Source organism: Furipterus horrens, unplaced genomic scaffold, assembly GCF_987537825.1.
Source record: "Furipterus horrens unplaced genomic scaffold, mFurHor1.1.pri manual_scaffold_3, whole genome shotgun sequence".
NCBI lineage: Eukaryota > Metazoa > Chordata > Mammalia > Chiroptera > Furipteridae > Furipterus > Furipterus horrens.
Genome location: NW_028327173.1, coordinates 46,409,614 through 46,431,397, shown reverse-complemented (window position 1 = coordinate 46,431,397; position 21,784 = coordinate 46,409,614). Strand labels below are relative to the sequence as shown.

General features: G+C 37.9%; 1 protein-coding gene across 1 annotated transcript in view; it reads right to left on the bottom strand.

Annotated features, from left to right (window-relative positions):
• Positions 1 to 21,784, bottom strand: part of CACHD1 (cache domain containing 1) — a 199,587-nt gene that overhangs the window by 88,614 nt on the left and 89,189 nt on the right. The window contains exon 3 of the mRNA XM_090269564.1: positions 1,646 to 1,794. Within this exon, the coding sequence (XP_090125690.1) occupies positions 1,646 to 1,794 (149 nt within the window). The remainder of the gene's footprint in view (positions 1 to 1,645; positions 1,795 to 21,784) is intronic.

Sequence of the window (21,784 nt, the reverse complement as noted above, 5' to 3'; positions counted from 1 at the left end):
AAAGAACTTATATGCAGGAACTAATGGAGGGATTGCTGGAAGGAAGGGGGTACTGAGCTAACAGGGCAAAGGGAGAAAAATTGAGACAACTATAACAGCATAATCAATAAAATATACTTAAAAATAAAATGTAGAATAAAAAGATAAAATATTAGGAGACTGAAAAACAATCTCCCTTACTACATACTATCTTTTCTCTAAGTCCTGAAAATGATTATTTCTTTAGTTCAAAACTCAACTTGATCCTAAGTTTATTTTTAGATAATTTGCCAAAAACATCCAGTTACTGATGCCAATTATAAAAAAGGGTATCTCCTTTGATTAAACCTAAGAAGTAAAAAATAAAATTTTCACTATGCCATTGTAGTACACAAATATTATAACTAGTATTTGTTCAAAACATTACAGTTTACAAAGTATTTCCACATTTATTTCACTGAATGTTTATGACACCCTATGAAATATTTGTAATTGTTCAGAAGAAGACAGGGTGCCTCAAAGACATCAAATATAAGACCATCTGAGTATTACATGCTGTAGGTAGGGTTCATATCCAGATAGTCTCATTCCAAATGGTATATACACTTGCCATTTAATTTAGTAAATAACTAATGTGAGCTTCTTTGGGTCAAAGACAGAGTAAGCCAGAGAAAAAGCTCATAATAATATCACATAGATGGAGAAAGAAAATACCTTAAGGATGCTTTCCTACCAACATAGCCCACCAAGAAACTATAAGTAAACACTCTTAGCGGAATCAAAGCATCGTTTAACCACTAAAAAAAGCTATGCTGCATCCATCCCTTGCATAACCTCAAGAGTATTTATTGTGCAAAAAGGAGTAATATATACTAATTATGGTAACATTTACATTAATAATTTTTAAAGTATGTTAACACCTTTTACTCATTCTAAATAGCCCTAGAAAATTGGTATAATAAAGATTGTTATCCACTGGTAGAAAACTACACATAAAAATAAACATTAAGTAACTTGATTAAGATCACAGCTAGTTAATTAAAGGCCAAGTCAAATTGAAAATTAAGTTCTTTGTACCTCTAGTTAAGTGTTCTTTCCACTACAATTTCCACCATCACGTGAACCTACACTCTTCAAGATATAAATATCACTAGCCCAATAAATAAAAATATCCTCAACCACGCAGATAACAATTCTCTTTCAATATTATCTGAAGCCACATTTCCCTTGCTAGTTTGAAAGATGGTATCCACACTAAAATAAGAAGTGGGGATTTTTGCTGCTCTTATCAAAGATGAAAAGAACTCCCTTAAATTAGGCAAATTACCAGAATCAGAGAGATGACCTGATTTGTGACTAACCGACACAGGACAAAATGTTTGCAATTTTCTAGACTTAGTCAACTCTGCACTCAAACAGAATCTAATACTTCTAAACCTGAATTCAGCATGACAAAAAGGTGAGCACAGAGGGTCCAGGAATTCCCTGGATATAGACTATTGGGCCATACTTCTTTAAAAATTACACCTGTCCATGTAATAATAAAGGACTTATTTAATATATGAATATTGTATAGACTTTGCAATAAACAAACAGGTATTTTGAATATAAATGGAAAGTAATTCAATTCCTGGTTGAATAACAATGAACGACTGTCAGGTCTTACTCCATCATGGAAGGCGGGATGGTACAGCAGTCTTGGATTGCAGTGAGGGGCGAGGTCAGGTGAGCCGTGTATGACGCTTCCACAACTTGCTTGTTCCGGTTTACCACATCCAAGTAACGGTTGAACTTCTCTCGGATTTTTTTGGCTAGCTGTGGGGACAACAGGGAGCAAAATAAATGGGAAGTTCAAGACAATAACTCACTGTACCTTTTCTAATAAGCTGTGTCACAAATTGCATGTATTAAACTTCAGGTAAAACAACACACATCCAAATCTTATTCTACTGTGTAAATTGAGATTAAAAATTGCAAAACGCCCAGAAGTCACAGAAGGATACTCAGATAACAATAAAGTGATATCTTTTGTTTCATAATAGAGGATGAGAGGATGAGGCATTAAGAACTTTTCATGTGTTCCAATTCAGATAGAACAGTACCAATCCATTAAATGCCTTGCTAGATAAATAAACACAAAGTTTATTGATAGGACTGTTAGTATGACAGTGGACATGGGAAGTTACAGAGCAACAATAAGGACGGGAAGGAAAAACTCCACTACTCATGGTTCTGGATACACATAGATTTTCAGGGAGAAAATATATAAAGGAAGAAAAAAGGCATTGAGTGTCTTGTCCTGTACAACTTCAGGGGACGCATCACAGTCTTCCATGAGAAGGGCAAATCCTTGGAGCTGTGCAATGTAGACATCCATACAGAACAAAATCTATAATTAGAAACACTCTCATTTGGTCTGTTACACTTTTAAAATGGACAAATGTCTTTCTTAACTGCTGTGAACAGAACACTTCATCATAATTTACTTTCATGTGGGAATAACAAAAGCAAATTGATAAGCATACTGCTTTTTCCTCCATTGTTCCCATCAAATATCACAGCTTAATTACAGATCTCCAAGGAAAACTGTTGCTTTTCTTCCCCTTAAACAGAATGTTACCCAAATGAAATGACTGATAGAATTACAGCTAATTGGTTTTGTAGAGCTATTCATTATCAGCATACTAGTGGAGAACTAATCATCTCCTTTGGGTCACGCATCTCAAACAATCCAATAGCTTACAGGCTAAGAACATGGAACCAACTCAAAATACCTTCATTTGTTATTTTCAAGCCATTTTAAAATTTGAAATTGTTCCAGTGATATTTGGGAACGTTCGGTTTCAATTAAATAACAGGTTCTCAGCCTTGCTAAATATTGTACAAACTACAAAGTTTAGAAAATGGAGATAATGAGAGCATGTATGAGTATAATGTTTAATTTGATAATGGGTTGTGCAAATTCATTTCAGCATTTTCAAAGGAGGAATTTTGTGTCTCAAAGATTAACTGGTCAAGCTGCAATTCTATTCCCTGAGCTAGAGTTCTTCCTATTAAAAAGCAACGTAACAGTCTTCTCACTGGGGTCTTTGCAATGAAGTGTAGAGAAAGTTTATTTTCTCATCTTAGTGTAGACCACTGGTGATTTTACCCCCCTGGGGAATATGTGGCAACAATTTTGGAGACAATTTTGGTTGTTACAACTTGATAGAGTGCTCCTGGTATCTAGTAGGGGGAGACAAGGATGCTCCTAACATCCTACAATGCACAGGGCAGTCCCATAACCTAGAATTACAAAACCCAAAATGTCAACAGTGCCCCATTTGAGAAAACCTAACAGAGGAACATCAAAGACAATTATACCAATTTTCTATTTAGTCAGTAAGACCCAACCCAAACTGTTCTAGGCTAGGTCTCCACCCATTCAAAATGGTACCTTAAGGAGGAAAAAAATCTAACAAGTTTCAATATTGACAAATTTCTTTGTTCTTTTCTCCTTTCTCAAAGTAATATGAAAGAGGTATCCCATATGCCTACAGTTCTTTAAAATGTAACACAAATACAGAGATATAGAATTATTCACTCACTAGTGGAAGTGCTGACATTTTTTTAAACAGCAGTTTACACGACTGTAATAATCCCTCTTTCCCAGCCTCTCACATTCAATGGGCAGTTGATGATGAGAGACAGAGTAAAAGGTCCAGCTTAAAACCTAATAACACATATTACACTTGAGTGCTATCATCTATTTAACATCTGGTTACCCCACTAGACTGTATGCACCACAAGGGCAGGTACTATATATAGATTATTGTTCTCTTAATCTTCAGCACCTAGCATGCTGCTTGGTATTTTAGGCAGACAAAAATTATTTAATGAGTTAATAAAGGTGAAAAAAAACTGAACCCTGAGAGTCATCAGCCTTATCTTTTGGTCCGAGGAGCAACAACCTCATTAAAAATATGAAGTGCTTATTTTAAAAATATATAACAATATATTCTGAAAACTCCAAGAGCAAGTCTTATATTTTCTTTTTAGGTTCTGAAATAAACTAAATATCATGTACCAAGAGTACAGTCTATAAATGCCCTGTAACAAAAGTTCTGTAACAAGATAAAGATAAGGTGTGCTTGAAAGGAATGAAATTCCAAATATTTTCACAAATTTATTTCTAAAGTGAAAACAGAATTTGCAGTCATTTCCTTCTCTCACATACACAGAAATATACAAACACTTGAGAAATATCCACGTTTCTTCTACACATTTGGAAAATTCTAATTAAAAAAAAAGTTGGATCTAGCTAATCATGGCAGTCTATAATTGGGCTCACTGCCTGTTTTAATTGGGCTCACTGCCTGTTTTTGTAGGCGCTAAGAATGACTGTTATGTTGTTAAATGTCTTTTTGTAAAAAGGCATCTTGTGACACTTCACTATTTGAAATTCAAATTTCAGTGTTTGTAAGTAGAAGTTTTATTACTATAGTCAATTGTTTACATATCATTTACAGCTGCTTTCGTTTATACAACTCAACCTTAAGCAGTTGCAACAGAGACTGTGTGGTCTGCTTTGCTGCATGTACAAGTCAGAAGCCCTAACATGACCCTAGATAGGAGCCATAATCGCTGTATTTTTGTAAAATTTTACTGAAAACGCCTCCCCATTGAGAAGTGGGTCTCATGTCCCTTGTACTCCCACTGCCGGAATCGGGGTGGGCTGACGATGGCTTCTACCGGCAGAGTACGGAGAAAGCGACACTATGCAACTTCTAAGGCTGAGTCAGAAAGGGCCGTACATGCTTCTGCCTGTCACCTTTGGAATGCTCTCAGCTACCCCGCTGTGAAAAGGTGAAAGACACAGGGAGACCACAGTTAAGTGCCTGGTTGGCAGCTCCAGCTGAGCAAGTCTTCCAAGTCATCCAGCTCAGGTTCCAGCTTGAGTCAAGAAGCCTCCAGATAATTCCAGCCCTCAGTCTTGCCCTGATGAAGCTCCAGATATCATGGAACAGAGATAAGCCATCCTTGCTGTGCCTGGCCCAAATTTCTCACCCCAAACATTCATAGACATGAAGCTAGAGTTGTTCATGCCACTAAATTAAGTAAGGGTGGTTTGTTATGTAGCAACAAGGAACTGGCACACGCAGGAGAGGTAGAATTCCATCCTAAGATAAACAAATTGAAGCTAAACTAAACAAAGCTGCTCAGATCCATGCACTGTATCTAAATCATCAGAATTATCAAGATTAGAGCCTGTGTGTTATAAACCCATTGCAAAGAGATTTCAGCGTCCTTCAGAAAATTAGTAATAGCCACCGTATAGTGGTGCCTACCATATATTAGGCACAAGGACTCTACAATGCAGGTATTATCACTTTATAAAAATGAGGTTATTTCGTGGCCCAAAGCGGCAAAATAAGTGAAAGAACCCACTCACCTGTTCAAACTCAGAACTGTCTGGTCTATAATGCCTGTGTATATCCATCTGCTCAGCTATGGCGCCCCAGACAAACCAAACTTACAACAAGATGAAAAGGGGGCTTGAGATAAAAATATGAAAAATCACAGACTCTGAGGAATGCAACTTCTGTTACCGTAGTCAGCCACGGCACAGAGCCATGGGCATGTCTGCCTTTGGCTTCCTGGTTAAGATGGGCCTCAAGCTTCATTCTTCATCAGTAGAGGTAGGGCCTTGCATACAGAACCCAGACGCAGTGACAATGAACAAAAGGTCTCAGACGCTAGCTCCCTCCCCGTGGATCCACACCTCTGTCAGAAACTCCCCAGGTTTCACGTTATGACACCCCATCTTGCTGTATTTACAGAAACAAAATCGCCAGCAGTTGCTGACTGCTACCTCTCTCTGTGTGGGATACTATTCTAAGAACCTAACATGCATATACCAATTTAATCCTTCAAAGAACTCTATAAGGTACACACCGCCATTTTCCAGAAGCAGACCCTGAAGGTTAAATAATTTGCTCAAGGTCACAAAGCTGGTAGGGAGTAGAGCTGGGGCTCAAACCCAGAAGTATTCTAACTTCAGAGCCTAAGCTTTCAACTTGTATGCAACACTGTTCTCTTCATAATACACAGATTGACAACTTCCTCCCCCATTTCTTTTCAAACCTTAACATGTGCTGTGAAATTCTTGGCAGAATACCCTAGCCACACACAGTCTTATTACTATATAATAAGAATTAGATGTTTTAAAATTAATATTTCATTTACAATTCTTCACGATTCCTCTGAAAATCAAGAGGCTGACAAAGTTGAGAACTGCTAAATTCTTCTACCAATATAAAAAAAAGGGATAGGGTCAAGTTTGAAATAATGTATTCTGCAAAAACAATGCCTACCTGTTATACTGTGGTGTAAGTTACATCAAACTAACTTACACCGTTCTAATTACTCCAGGGTGTGTTTGTCCATTTGTTCATAACCTGGAAAGAGAACAGAGTAAATGTACTGTTCCTTTCCTTCAGGAAGTGAATTTCAGAATTTAATATTTTCCTCTGAATTAGTTAATCTGCTATCACAGTGTTAAGATGAAATTGTAATTCCCATTTTACAAGTGAAGAAACTGAGGCATGTGGAAGAGCTTAAGGGTCTCTTGACTCCCCAGGGGTGAGCTGGCCTCCCTTGACCCAACTGCCTGAGGCGACCTCCCTGTGCCCTTCAGACAGGAATGTGATAGTGACTCACTATGAAAACCTCACCTCGTGCTCCACTGCAGGGTGTTTTTTCTCCCTCTGAAAGCAATCTCTTTTAGCATGTTAACCAAATCCAGGTTGCTCGCAAGCATAACAGAATCTATTAGAGTAAAGATAGCCCACAGAGAGATTAAATCCTGAATGCATCCGCTAAACTGAAGAGGACCGGCTACCAGCGCAGACCTTTCCCAGAGGCCAGACAGATTCTGGGTCTGCCATGATCTCTGCAGACAGGAGAAAACAAAGGACGTTCTCAACAAAAAGCTACAGGTGGACCCACAATCCTCCTCAGTGTAATTAAAAACATTTTTCTTTCCACAGCTCAGCTTTCATCTTTTATCCTTCTTTATCCTCTCCCTTCATCCCCCAAGGGGTTCCTGAATGCTGATGAGACAGCGGGGCTAAAACCGTCTTGTCATCTTTTGGGTCAATTCTTCGGCGAGCTAACATCCAGCCATGGGTCAAATGATCAGTAGGTACTGCACCAGTCCCCATGGGAACGGATTCTAATTTGTCATCATCTCCAGTGACAACGTTTCATCACAACATCAATGAATTTCTTTCTTGCTGAATTTCACTTCCCTTAATTTTCCCATAGACAGTTCTGTCATTTGCATACTTCCCCAGAGCCCTTTTTTTAAAGCTCTTTTTACCTTAGCTTTACACTTCTGAAGACCGGGGGTGGGGTGGGCACACGGTTGGGAAAAGGTAAAACAAAAATGCAAAGGCATAGTACACACTTTATTTATGTCCCCTTCCTAAAAGGAAGGGCTGGAAGGTGTTTTGAATGTTAGGGAAAGCTTTATTTAAAATACAAAACAATGAAGCTGACAGGCACAGACAGGAAAGGTACCCTAGGGGACCCAAGATTCATAGCAAAATTCCTATTGAATGTAGAACAGTTTAACATTTGACATTCAAAAACCTCTGTGCCGTGATAAGAATTTAATAGCTGATTCCTGTTCTTCAATTCCAGCCTTATTACTCAAGAATAAACCTTTTGCTTTCCAGCAAGTTCCAGGATCTGGTTATTTAAATGTATGTGGTAGAAAAATAATTTTAAGTGTAAGAAAGCACAGGTATTTAACATCTCTGAACATCACTCCATGGCATTCCAAAGTTCAAGTACAAAATATTCTCACTGTTTCATGTTGCACATTGTATATGGGATATAAGAATTGTTCTACCCTTGCTATTATTTTTATTAGTAATAGTTGTAATATTTCAAACAGCTCTCTCAATGTTGGCTGAGAATTTGGGCAAGTTCTTTGACTGCCCTAAGCTCCAGTTTCCTCCAAGTAAAACAGGAATAATACCCCCTTTCAAAGGCATATTGTGATGATCTAATGAAACAATGAATATATGAAGCTCAGGATACACATGGGCATTATTGTTATTGTTATATCCCAGTCTCTGGACTAGAAAGTGCACATAGTGCTGATAGAGAAATGGGGGGGTGGGGGCGGGCTAAATTTTCCACTAAGAGCCATAAGTGAAAGGAGAGGGACTACTTGAACATTAACCATTTTATTCATTTAATTCATATTCATACTTAGTCCTTCATGGGAAACGTGGCACAGTGTCTGGACGGAAAATGCATTTTTTCCCCCTTAGATGAACAGCAAAAGGGGGCTTAAGCTTGGGAGTCAAATAAATTGGAGTTAAATCCAGCTCTATCACTTATTAGCTAAAGGGAACCAGGTAAGTTATTTCTCTAAGCCTCAACTTAATTACCTCTAAATTGGAAATAATAATAGCTGCTTCATGATGTTGCTTGAGAAATAAGATAGAAAGTTTGTAAAGTATTTAGCAGAGTGTCTAACTTATGGTAAGTGCCAAATAAATAGTAGTGGCTTTTGTTTTACGATTGCTGTTATTGCTATTTGCTATTGTTGTAGCTGTTACTGTCTGGAGGTCTTTACACACTGACTCAGGTACTCTGAATGGAGATCCCAAGAACATATTTTCAGCACTGGAGAGGCGTCAGGACGGATATGTTCACAGGGCTATCAGTGCCTCTTCCAAAGCACCATCATATAGGTCACATAATGACAGTCTTAGGTAGCAACCAGGGTGACTTCCGGGACCGCCCCCCCTCCCCCAATATCAAGGATGCAATAATGACTTGACTCTTACGTCACATTTTACCACTTTAAAACATTTTTACATAACTCATCTCATGTGTGCCTTCCAATGACCCTGAGACCTAGGCAGAGGAGGTATTCCTCATCCTCTGTTCTCTTTTAAGTCAGGAAATCAAGGCTCAGTGGTGTGCCCAAACTCATGCTGAGTAAATGCAGAAAACAAAGAGACCTTTTCTTCTAATCCCTGCTCTATTCTCTTTCTGCTACAAGCTCCCTCAAATTGCAGAAAGATGTAAACTCTCCCAGCAAATTATTTAAGTTCTACTTGTTCTTCCGAGTATCAACCCAATTTTTGCCTCTTTGAAGGCTTCTCAGACCCTTCTATTCAGAAACTGCCCAGGACGCACCATCTGTGCCGCTCCCATCCTGACTCACGTGGCTGATCTTTCCTCATTTAAGGATTCTATTTCCCCCAACAAACCAATAACATAATGATTACCATTTACTGATGGCTAACTGTGTCAAGCATTTTGAAAGTGCAAATTTACGTGGGCCTTTTAATCCTCACAACTCTTGTTAATTGCTATATGCTATTTTATAGATGGTTCTGATAGATAACTTGCGCAAGGTCACTCAGATAATAAACAGAATAACTAGATCAAACCCATAATCTTGAACCACTGCACCAAGCAATTTAAAAAAAAAAAATTTATTGAGAGCGAGGAAAGGGGTGAGAGGAGGGAGAGAGGAGAGAGAGAAAGAGAGAGAAGAAACATCTATTTTTGTTGTTCCACTTATGCATTCATTGGTTGAGTCTTGTATATGCCCTGAGGGGGATATCAAGCCAGCAACCTTAGCGTCATGGGGACAACACTCCAACCACTTGAGCTACCCGGCCAGGGCTTGCATTTTTATTTCCTATAGAGCCTAGCACCTAGAAGAGACTTAAAAGCGTTTATTACTGTGTTCATTTGCTTCCCATACAATATACTATTATTTGCCACACTGGAAAAATCTGGTTGCAGTTCTAGAAAAGAGCAGATAACCTATGAATACTGCTGCTATCTGGTTCAAGCCAATCAGAAATTCTGGGCTTGTCTAGTTCCCAATTTTGACCTGCCTCTGTGGTTCTATCAGCTGCTCTGAAGGACACCTTGCCAACAGAAAGAACATCAGTCCTGATGGCAATTGGCCATAGTTGTGATGTGGCAGCTCATCCACTATTAGTTTGGGCTTCACGAAATCACTCAGTAGAGCAGGGCCTGTGCATGGCAGGCAATGAAACAGGACAAGATATATGAGGACTTAAGAGACAGGATAGGGCCAGTCTGAATGTCCAATGGCCTGCAGAGACTTCGGGACTGTCTGATGGGTGTGTGGGAATAGCACATCCAATGGAGACGCGGGGCAGCTGCTGACAGACAAACTGCAGGTGGACCAAGAAGATTTATGTGCAAGGCTGTCTGGGCTCCAGGGTCACATACCCCAATCCTGTGAGAGGTGAGGCCCCTGTGACTGAGCTGGGGAGGGGTGCAATGGAAAAAACATAAGGCAAGTGCTGACATGCCAGAGATCCAGAGGAGGCTGAGCTCTGGGAAATGGCTGAAGAGTGGCAGCGTCTCTCTTGAAGCAAAATGCAAGGTTTGCTTTAAAGGTTACAATAGGTTTTGGTTTGGGCAGCAGTTTGTATTAGTATTCCAGGAGAGTCATGGAAACACACACCCGTGTCTCTTAAAAGCCAAGGTTATCAACTCAAGGGCTCAATGGGCTCTTGCCCTATTTTTCACCCCACTCTACCCTTAACAACCAGATCATAAGAAAAAATACAAAGGGGAGGGCAGGCATCAACCCACTTCTCCTCACTTTACTCTGTAACAGGAGCCCCAAAATAAGCAAGTGCTCAGGCCTTCCTTAGAAGCCTGTTGCTTGACAAGGAAAAAAGAAGTTCAACCTAGTTGTGACCTTACAAAGAATCAAGAGGCTGAGAGAGTTGCAGAGCTGGGGAGAGGCAGGAGCCACAGCATACAGAATAATCTCTACCATTTAATTCACAACTTTTGAAATAAGTTTGCGCAGGATTTTAATCAAGGAGGAAATGGGGGGACATACTCTGGGTTCAAGAATTTAGTAATACACTAATTCACTGGTGGCTTCTGAAGGACACAATTGGGGGAGAGTGTGCACTAGAGGAACCAAGGGTCAACTGGGAAAGCTCTGGGAACATGCAGACTATTTTCCCCACACCCAATGCAAATAATACCTCATCTTAAACCTAGCTTGCAACCTGGGCCAGAGCCTGGCACTCTGCAGGGACTGAGGAAATGTTTTCCCTATAAATGAAGGACAAACCTGATCTACTCTCCAGTTAGAGGCCAACTGACCAGAGCAGTTTTAGGGCTCTTCATAGGCCCTTTGAAAGCATATTGATCAAATACTTGCCAGCAAGTATCAATTAGCTCAGAGAAGTGGAAAGATGTCACTGGCAAAGAAATACAAATCTGCTGTCACTAACCACTTCCTGACTCTCAGCTTGGCCATTAACTTATTAAATCCAATTATGTAAAGACAATTTTGAGACACAATAAAAAAAAAAAAACTAGATATTTCCATTTCTCCTTTCTTAATATGTTAACCTTCCAGTGGAAGATAATATGTACTGTGCCATTTAAGAACTTCATTGATACACAGCCCTTACCAGAGTGGTAGAGCTCGGTTATAGTAAGTATAACGTTACTCCCAGTTCCCCACTGCAAAAAGGTAAGTCAGAGTGAGATGCAGCCTAATGCACAGTGTATTCCAGATTTCAAGTAACAAATTTTTACCACACAGATTCCCTTTAAAACTAAAGGAAAATAACAGCACAGGAGAAAGCATCTTGTAAACACTTGATTTCTTCAGCTGTTGAAAACTGGCTTTGAATATCCACAATCATCTGAGCGTGGAGTGTGGCATGACAACTGTAGGAGGCAGGAGCACGTTCTCTCCTTGTCCTACCTTCAAACAAGGATGCCAGCATGTAATGTGCTAATCTCAGTAGATAAAAAAAGGTACTTCTTGGCTTTAGTTTCAAGATCCTTGAGTAGTGGCAAAGCAGCCCCTGAGATCTAGGGGCCTTTCTAATACAGGCATATGACCCTAAGTTCTAATGCAGAGGTATGATTTTTTGTTTGTTTTGTAGTTAGGAAAAACAATAACACTCACACAGATAAATTACATGAGGTGCAAATGTTCGATGCTAGCAGGGAATGCACTGCTATTAAGACTTGCTAGAAACACCACCACTAGTAATGTTTCCCATGTGGGTTCCAAACCAGAGGAATGAGGATATTTGCTTCAACCACAACAATTTTATTATATCCTCCTCTCAACTATTCTGTGTGTTCCCTTGCCAAGCTGCATCTGATATCATTCTCTAACTCACAGTTGGATTTAGCAAGGTCTTCTCATCCCCAACATGATGACAGGGAGGATTGCAAACAGAAGAACTATGGCACGCCTGCTCTCCATTGGCTGTTGGTTGCTATAGGACCCACTGCTAACGCTTTGCCCTTGAGGGTGGTGCCTGACACGGTGTCACCGTCTGTGACAGTGACACTTCTTGATGACTGAAGAAGAGCCAGTGTGTACTTTGCAGTGTACAGAAAAACTAAAGATTGTTTAAGTAACAACCAGTGTGAATGCCCACGAACAGCTATTTCAGTATGATGCTACCTGCCAGTCTTCTAATATTAAAATAATTTGTAATTCTTGGTAAGCTTTCAGTTTGATCATACCACGTGTTATTTCATAGGTCCAGATTTTCAAAGTGTTTAGCCAATCTGGGAGTTCTTGATATTGCAACAATCATTTTCTCCACATCATTACCACAGGTATTTCCTATTGCACCAAGGAATATATTAGGGATGAGCTGGTCCCTGTTCTTAACTTTCTCTCCAGAATTTAAAATCCTCACTGAGCTGAGTTTCTGTTTATATTCTCCGCCAGTGCAGCTGATTTGAAGTTGTTTTATTTTTCTAGTAGGAGCAGCAGTTTTGGGTGAAAGATGAGAGCTGAAACTGGGGTTGGGGGTGTGGAGCTTTGGAGAAATCTTGACTGCTACCTTTTCACCAGCATTTCTGAATACTATCCAACCTTGAGATACTGGAAATGTGTGTAAAAGGAGCTTTGTTTCCACTTTTAGTAGAATATTAATTTCTAATGATGAAGTCCTGCTGGCTTTTAAAATGACAACTCAATCTATTTCCTCCTGGAGAAATGAAGCTTTGAGGGTTTGAGTCAGGAGTGCAGGCCCATATTTTCAAGGGTCTGCTTCACTGAAAGAGGGCATGTGCACACATATGAATTGCAGAGTTATGTGACGAGCTGATGTTCCAGCTGCAGCAGGGAGACATGCACATCATGGTGGGAGCTCACATGCCTTTTCCTGCTCTGCCCCAGAGGCCCTGCCCACCCCTCTGCTGCTGCAGCCTATTTTCTCCAGCTGTGCTGGCCTGCAACACCCCCTTCTCGCCGGTCTTTGCTGATGGGAAAACAGTACCAGCCCCTTCATTTGTTCCCTTACCAACAGCAGAACACAAAGTGTCAGAATCGAGAGAACGAGGAAATGGACTATTCCGGGTTCTTTTCAGAATAATAACAACACAAAAAAGCTATAACCAGAATTTTCAAGGCTAAAGTATCAGTGCATGGGGGTAGTGAGAGAAAAAGGCATAGATTTTCATTTTCTGTCATTGGTATGGGTATATATATACAAATGTAAAAATGAATACTATTATAAATACTATGAGTATGTGCACAGAATACAATTTAAATATGTAAGCAATAGATATGCACTGCATTTGTATGTGTTCAAAGATAGTATATTATATAAAATGTGTGAGTATACGGGTGCGGTGAGTTGTGGTGTGTGTTATCAAAACTATCCCAGCTTATCTCAACACCAGGCCCATACATTGGCTAATAATGTACAATATGTACCCTGAAGTCAGCTGATCTATATTTAGTACAGGAATTAAAGCTCTCATGCATGCATACACATACACTTTAACGTCCAAATACTATTTACAAGCAGGCAGAACATATGCTGCATACATTTTTCCTTGGAATATAAACAAGATAGTTAACTACTCTAAATTGAAAATTGCTATTTATTAAAATGTGAGCTAGGTAGCGTGCAGACTGCTGCGCCTCTCCTGGCCCACCTTGCTTTTCCCCTCAAGAAGCTGGCTGAGCATTTTCCCAAGTATCCTAGTTATTATCAAGCTTAATATTGGAAGAGAACTTCAGAGTTCTGAGGTGGAGCTGAGGGTCTGCTACGTTCTTCAGGGAAAATGCACTAACAAAGGCTTTACCAACCACCACTCTACATAAGAAATACCAGATTTCAACTTTTCCTTGTGTGTGACGGAACGGAGGCTCCTGGATTATACTTTAATCCCACATGCTGCTAGCCCAACAGCCACGATTCTTCTCCATGCACTGAAGTTCTTATTTAGGGGGTACTTATTTACCACAACAGCAATAGCAAACCCCAACAAAACACAACAAAAAAATCAACAGCCCACAGAAATTCCAAAATGACACAAATTAGAACCAACTGCCTTCTGTTAATAATGGAGCAATGATAAATTGTGAAAAAGACAAAAGAGCCTTGTCTTCAAATAAATCAAGTACTTCATTTGTTTTTATATCTTGTTTATGTTCCTGCAGGATGATCCATTAGTATTAGAATGCCCTTCCTCATAAAGAACAACTTATATCCTTTTGATATACTAGAGCTAAAAGGCTTTCCGCAACAGCTCAGAGGGCCCTTCCCACCACTCTTTAACCCATGTCAACTGAGCATTTAAATTCCATCTTTTCCTCATTTAGCAGCTCAGTTTTCATCATAGTACTTATAATGTTTAGACATATTATTTATATTACTTTGGTTGATGTGCAATACTTCAGGAGAGAATAAACCACCTTCAATTAAGAAATTGAAAGTGTGGAAAAATTGGCAGTGGAAAAAGTAGGGAAAGTAACATAGCACAGTGGTTAAGAACATGGGCTTTAGTTAGACCGCACTGACTGAAATCCTCGTCCTACCTATCACCTAATTCAAGAATGGTTTTGGGAATGGATTAAAGACTTACACGTAAGACCTGAAACCATAAAGCTGCCAGTCGAAAACACAGGCAGTAAACTCTTTGACATGATCTTAGCAATATTTTTTTGGCTATGTCTCCTCTGGCAAAGCAAAAATAAACAAACGGGACTACATCAAACTAAAAAGCTTTCTGCACAGCCATGGAAACCAACAACAAGCAGAAAAGGCAAACTAATAAAGGGGAGAAGATATCTGCAAATGATTTATCTGAAAAAAGCTTAATATTCAATATAGATAAAGAACTCATACAATTCAACATTAAAAAAAACCCCAACAATCCAATTTAAAAATGGCCAGAAGACCTAAATAGATATTTCTCCAAAGAAGATATACAGATGGACAACAGACACATGAAAAGCTGTTCAACTTCACTAATCATCAGGGAAATGCTAATCAAAACCACAGTGAGATAGCACCTCACACACCTGTCAGAATGGCTATTATCAAAAAGACAACAAATAAGCATTGGTGATGATGTAAAGAAAAGGGAATCCTTTTATAATGTACTGTTGGTGGAAATATAAATTAGTGCAGCCACTATGGAAAGCAGTATGGAGATTTTTCAGAAAGGTTTAAAAAGAACTAACATAGGACTCAGAAATTCTATTTCTGGCTATTTATCCAAAGAAAATAAGAAAGAAATTTGAAAAGATATATGCACCCCTATGTTCACTGCAGCACTGTTTACAATAGCCAAGACATAGATGCAACCTAGGTGTCCATCAACAGATGAGTGGATAAAGATGTGGTGGGTGTGGACAAGAGAATATTACTCAGCCATAAAAAAGAATGAAATCTTACCATTTGTGAAAATATGAATGGACCCGGAGAGTATTAGGTTAAGTGAAATAAGTCAGGCAGAGAAAGACAAATACCATATGATTTCACTTTGATGGGAAATATAAAACACAAAATAAACAAACAAAGCAAAACAGAAACAAACTTATACAGAAAATTAACTGATGGTTGCCAGATGGGAAGAGGGTCGGGAATGAGCCAAAAAGAAAAAAGGGAATTAACAAGTACAAACTTCCAGTTATAAAATAAGTCATGGGGATGTAATGTACAGCATAGGTAATAGAGTGAGTAACATCATAACAACTAAGTACTGTGACAGATGGTTACTAGACTTATTAAGATGATCACTTTGTAAGGTATATGAATGTTTAATCATTATGTTGTACACTTGAAAGTAATATAATACTTCATGTCAACTATAATCAAAAATAAATTTAAACATTTAAATACAAACATCTGAGCATCCTGTTAAAAAAAGAATAATTTTGAGAAATTACTTAATATACGCAAGACTCAATTCCTCGGCTCTAAAACAGGGAGAAATATTATTATCACAGGGTTGTGGTAAAAAATTAATGGGATATTTCACACAAAGCAGTACTTTGTTAAGTAAACATAAATTATCATGTTAAATAACCTTCTATAAAATATGACGCAATCTAGGTACATACTAGTTCTTGTACTCATCCCCCATATATAAACTTTATAGAAAACACATACATAATTTGATCATAACCCAAAGTACTACCACACTAAATGGGATCCATGGCCTATTCAGTCTACTACATTGCTTCTCAGAAATGCCCAAAGAGGGCATTTCTGTCCTTCGGGGCATCATCTGCAAGAGATTAGCAACATATGTCAAAATAAGAACATGTCTCCCATGACTTAACTATATCTTTGGGATAAGCTCTTTCTCTTCCTACAATGCCAAGTACATAGTAACTCGTCAGTTGAATTCCTCAACTGCCTACCACTTACCAGAGGTATGACAGAACCTAAATTTTATTTTTGGAAGAGGTACCAAATATCAAAAACATTCTCTCTGCTATAAAAATATTTATTTAATATTTTCTTAGTTCTTCCAAAAGTTTAAGGACTATCCTCTAAACAAAATATGTTGCATTTCTTTTAAAACAAATTCAAAGTCAAACTTGCATGATTTTTCTGGGAAAGCACCAAGATGTAGTGTAAGGGTTTATAAATATTTCCTTTTTCTAAAGTGATATACCATTAAAAAAAAGAAACATTTCAATAAGCACCAACATATTAATCAAGGTGAATTGCTACAAAAGGAATTAGAAAAAGAACAGAAACTGGTTCCTTGCCTCCTGTAATAAACTCTGCAATACTCCTTTGTAATACCTTAGAAAAAAATTTTTTTGAACATATATAAGAAAGCACTGAATCTAAACACACTTGAATTCGGAATCAGGTTCTCTAACCTCTTAGTCAGGTGACTTTGGACAAAATATTTCTTTGTTCATGGTTTTCCTTCTCAGTAAACCTTATAGAAATTCATGCAGCAAATATTGGGTTGGCCAAAAAGCATGTTTTTTTTCCCCCGTATGATGGCTCTAGTAGTGCTTAACTGTCTTTAACTCCATTCAAAACAATTTTGTTAGACTGTATTGTGACAGTTGTCATATCTGTACGCATTAAAAAAAAAATACTTATCAAAATTGGTGAATTTTTGTGCAGTCATTTTAAAATTGAAGATGGAAGAAAATATGAAACATTTTTGGTGTATTATGCTTTATTATTTCAAGAAAGGTACAAACACAACTGAAACAAGGTTTGCGCTGTGTATGGAGAAGGTGCTGTGACTGATGGAATGGGTCAAAAGTGGTTTGCGAAGTTTCTTGGTACTACTGACATTTTGGCCAAATAATTTTTTTCTGTGGGGCTGTCTTCTGCATTGGAAAATGTTTAGTAGTACCCTTGGCTTCTCTACCCACTAAAAGCCAATAGCAAGAGATTGGCAACATACTCAAAATATCCAAATCCATAAAGTTATTGGTGAAAATAAAAAATGTGTCCTTCGTTTTATGGAAAAATTTAATGGATTTTTTTGCCAACCCAATATTTACCGAGTACCTACCATATACCACTTGGAAATACTTTTTCATGGTACTGGGGGCATGATAAAGAATAAAACAAGACAAAAAACTCTGCTCTTGTAGAACTTAAATTCTATTAGAAAAGATACACAATGAAAAAACAGATACATATGTAACTCCTAGGTGATCAATTATTAGGAGATTTTAAAAAGCAAGAAGAAATAAAGAGGGATTTAAAACATTTTTATAAATAGGTTTTCTAGGAAGGCTTCACTGAGTGGTAACATTGAGCCAAGACTGAAAGGACGTAAAGAAATGATCCATGTGGCTAAAACAAAAAAGATTTATGGAAAGTGCTTAATTAATAATATATATTAGTTAGTAATATATATTCAATAAATGATGCTAGTTATTGGCATAGCCAATACAATATAAACAAAGCAAGTAACAAAACTAGGATTAAAAATCTGTCTCAACCACTTTAGCATTTCTGTGAGGCCTTAGTCACTTATTATATCTCTGAGATATAGTTTTCTCATAGGGAAAATGAGTTAATAATACCTGCACTTTCTACATCATTAAGAGGATAAAATGAGAAAACACACAGGCAACATTAGGAAAACAAAGAATCACAAAACTATTACAACTTATATCATCTTTCCAAAATGACAGACTACCATCCCATTTTACTAACAAGGCATCCTAAGATTTGATAGGTAGTCTGGGAAGAGGGTTTCTAAGATAAAAATTCACTTATCTTCTGGAGAGCCAGACCTCGAACTGTAAGAGCTGAAACAGACCTAGATTGATTTCCAATCAAGGAAACCTAAACACTAACCAGCTCAACTTGCTGGGGCTGTGGTTTGAGAGAACAGTCATTTGTTTGCTCTGATCCTTGGTTGATTCATTATAATTCCCCACCTGGGCAGTTTCAATACCTCTCAACCCTTCTTTCGCCTTCCTACAGATTTAGTGCCTTCTATTCACCCATTCAACAAACATTTAATGGATACTACTTACAATAAACACAGAGCCAAGTGCAGATTTGGGTAAGGGGTGAACTAAAGCAGGACTCAGCCTAAATAAATCCCCTGGGAATAGATGGGGGAAAGGTTGAGGGCAAAGAAAGAATGGAATCCATCCATACCACCTCCGGGATTCCTCTAGTCTGGGCAAGTCTGAGCCTTCAACATACTTCACTAGGTAATTGTAAACAAAATGAGAGCCTTCAGGCTACCACCACACTAGTTACACTTGGCAAGGCAACCCCAAAACAAATCCATACTGAAAATATGAATATTAAGATGCAAGAGCATCTCCAGTCATTTTTTCCCCCAACAAATATTTACTAACTTCTACCTAGTACCAGGCGTAAGAAGCCAGAAGTCAGACATGATTCCTAAGTGCTCCGCTCTTCCACACCTTCTCTTCTTGTCTAACTACTGTCCCTTTTCTCCCTATGGCCCAGTGCATAGTTTAGTTTGACAACATACCTAAACTTTCCTACAGTGGAGAGTTTCTAGGCATAGAAATACAGAGTGAACACTGATGCAGGGCCAATACAAATCTCATGTCCAGTCTCACATTTCTAACCTATTTAAAAGGCCCCGCTCATCCTTCCCAGGGCCTTTCTGTGATCATTCTCTTGGAAATTCTCCTTCTAAAAAGGTTTACAGATATCTCCTTCCAGGCATAAGCTACTTAAGAGGATTAAATAAGACTAAGAATAGAAATCACCTCACTAGCATACCCTTATATTTACACTCTACCACCATTTTTGTATTCTGAAAGCAGAACACAAAATCCTGAAAGCCTACTCTGAGCCAACCACATACTCTTTTAAAGAATCTTGCAAGATAAGAGTATTATTCACATTTTATAGATGAAATTGATGTAGACACTGAATTAAATATCATGACAAAAGTCAAGCAGTCAATGACAGAACCCTGTCTAGAGCCCAAGTTTTCAAATCAAAGATTAAGTTCTTTAATTCTCCATCCCAAGCTACAAAGGGGGCTGTCGAAAAAGAACGGAGGGAAGATCCCTAACCTTTCTTGTCTTGTACCCATGGTCTCTGAGGTCCCTTCAGCTTTAAGATCCTAAAGTATCACACTAGTTAGGATCGATTCTTCACATATTAGCACATGAAGTACTGTCACTTTAAGACTGATTTGCTATTCATAATCTCTTTAAAGAAAGAGCTATTTAATAGAGGCCACAAGTAAATTGCTCTGCTACAGAATATCTTTCTTAAAAGGATATACTTTTGCAAGATTTATACCTTGCTTTTCAGATGGCTCCTAATCCACTGCTTTGAACTAGCCCAAATTCCACACGATTGGGGCATCAAACTGATATTTATATAAAAGAATGATTTGGAATATTAGTACCTAGTAAACATCAATTTCTTATAAAACCAATATGCTTCTCCTTTATTGTGTCCCAGTAAATGGTATTTGGTGAAGTGAAACATTAAACTTGATATCTTGCAGATAGAATCGTCAGTATAAACAATTAATAAAAACAATTGTAAAAAACTAGATTTCTATTATAATGTATTTTAAATGTTAAAGAGTATTTTGAAACACCTTTGGAGGCAGAAAAACTCTTAGATCTCTCAACTGTACGTGTATGGAGTAAACTCCATCTAAATAAACAACTGAACTGAACTTTGAGCTGTCCATGCAAATACATATTAGTTTGTGTCCAATCAAGTTCACTGCCTACTAAAACAAAGAAAATAATCAACACTCCTCACAGAGTTTTCCACAATCTACAATTTTTTTTTGACATATAAAGAAAAGCAGAGTGTGCCATATTCTCAATACAAAAGACAATCACCAGAGATCAACTTCAAAAAGTTCACAGATGTTAGAATTAGCAGACAGGATTCTAAAGCAGTTATTATAAATATGCTCAAGGATACAAAGGAAAATACACTTGCAATGAATTGAAAAGAGAAACAAGATCTCAGAGAAATAGAAGTACTTTTTAAAAAAAGGCAATCCTAGAGCTTAAAAATACAATATCAGAAAATTTAAAAATATGTATATCTGGAAAGGTTAACAGCAGAATAAAAATAATAGGACTGAAGTTAAAAGACAGACCAATAAAAATGATTAATTTGAAGGTCAGAGGGAAAAAATATTAAAAGAATAAGAGAAGAGGGCATTATCTCAGGAACTTGTAAAATATTAAAAGATCTAGCATAAACTGGAGTCCCAGAAGAACACAGAATGAATCATAAAAAAAAAAAAATTAAAAAAAAAAAAACATTTAAAGAAATAATGATCAAAAGTCCCCACATTTGATGAAAGACATAATTAACAGATTCAGAAAGCTCAACAAAGACCAAGCAACATGAATATGAAAACTCCTATGGCTAGGAAGCCATAGTCAAATTGTTGAAAAACAAAGATATAGAGAAAAATCTTGGAAGTTGCCAAGGGGTAGGGGTGGGATGATGACACTGCAGACAGAGTAAGAACTTCAACTGACTCCTCATGCAAAACTATATAGTCCAGAACACAGTGGAACATCATTAAAAAACTGTCAATTCAATATTGAATCTCAAGCCAAAACATCTTTTCATAGAAAAGACAAAACAGACATTTTCTGAGTAAAATATCATGAAAAACTGATATAATTTGTCATCAGGAAATCTACACTACAAGTAGATATTAAAGGAATTCTTCAGATTCAATATCAGCTGGTACTTTTTGAAAGAAATGATTGAGCACTGGAAATAGTCACCATATAGAATTGTTCTTAAATTCATATGACAGTTTAGGTTCTCTGCTTCTCCTGTTCGACAGTGTGCCTTCCTGTGCAGTGCCAGCCTCAACCCTGAGACACAGCGGTGAAGGTCTGAGTGAACGAATTTGGCTGTATTGGGCATCCTGTCACTAGGGCTGCTTTTCACTCTGGCAAAGTGGATAGTGTCGCCATTAATGACTCTTCATTGACCTCAACTACATGGTCTCCATGTTCCAGTATGATTCTACTCAA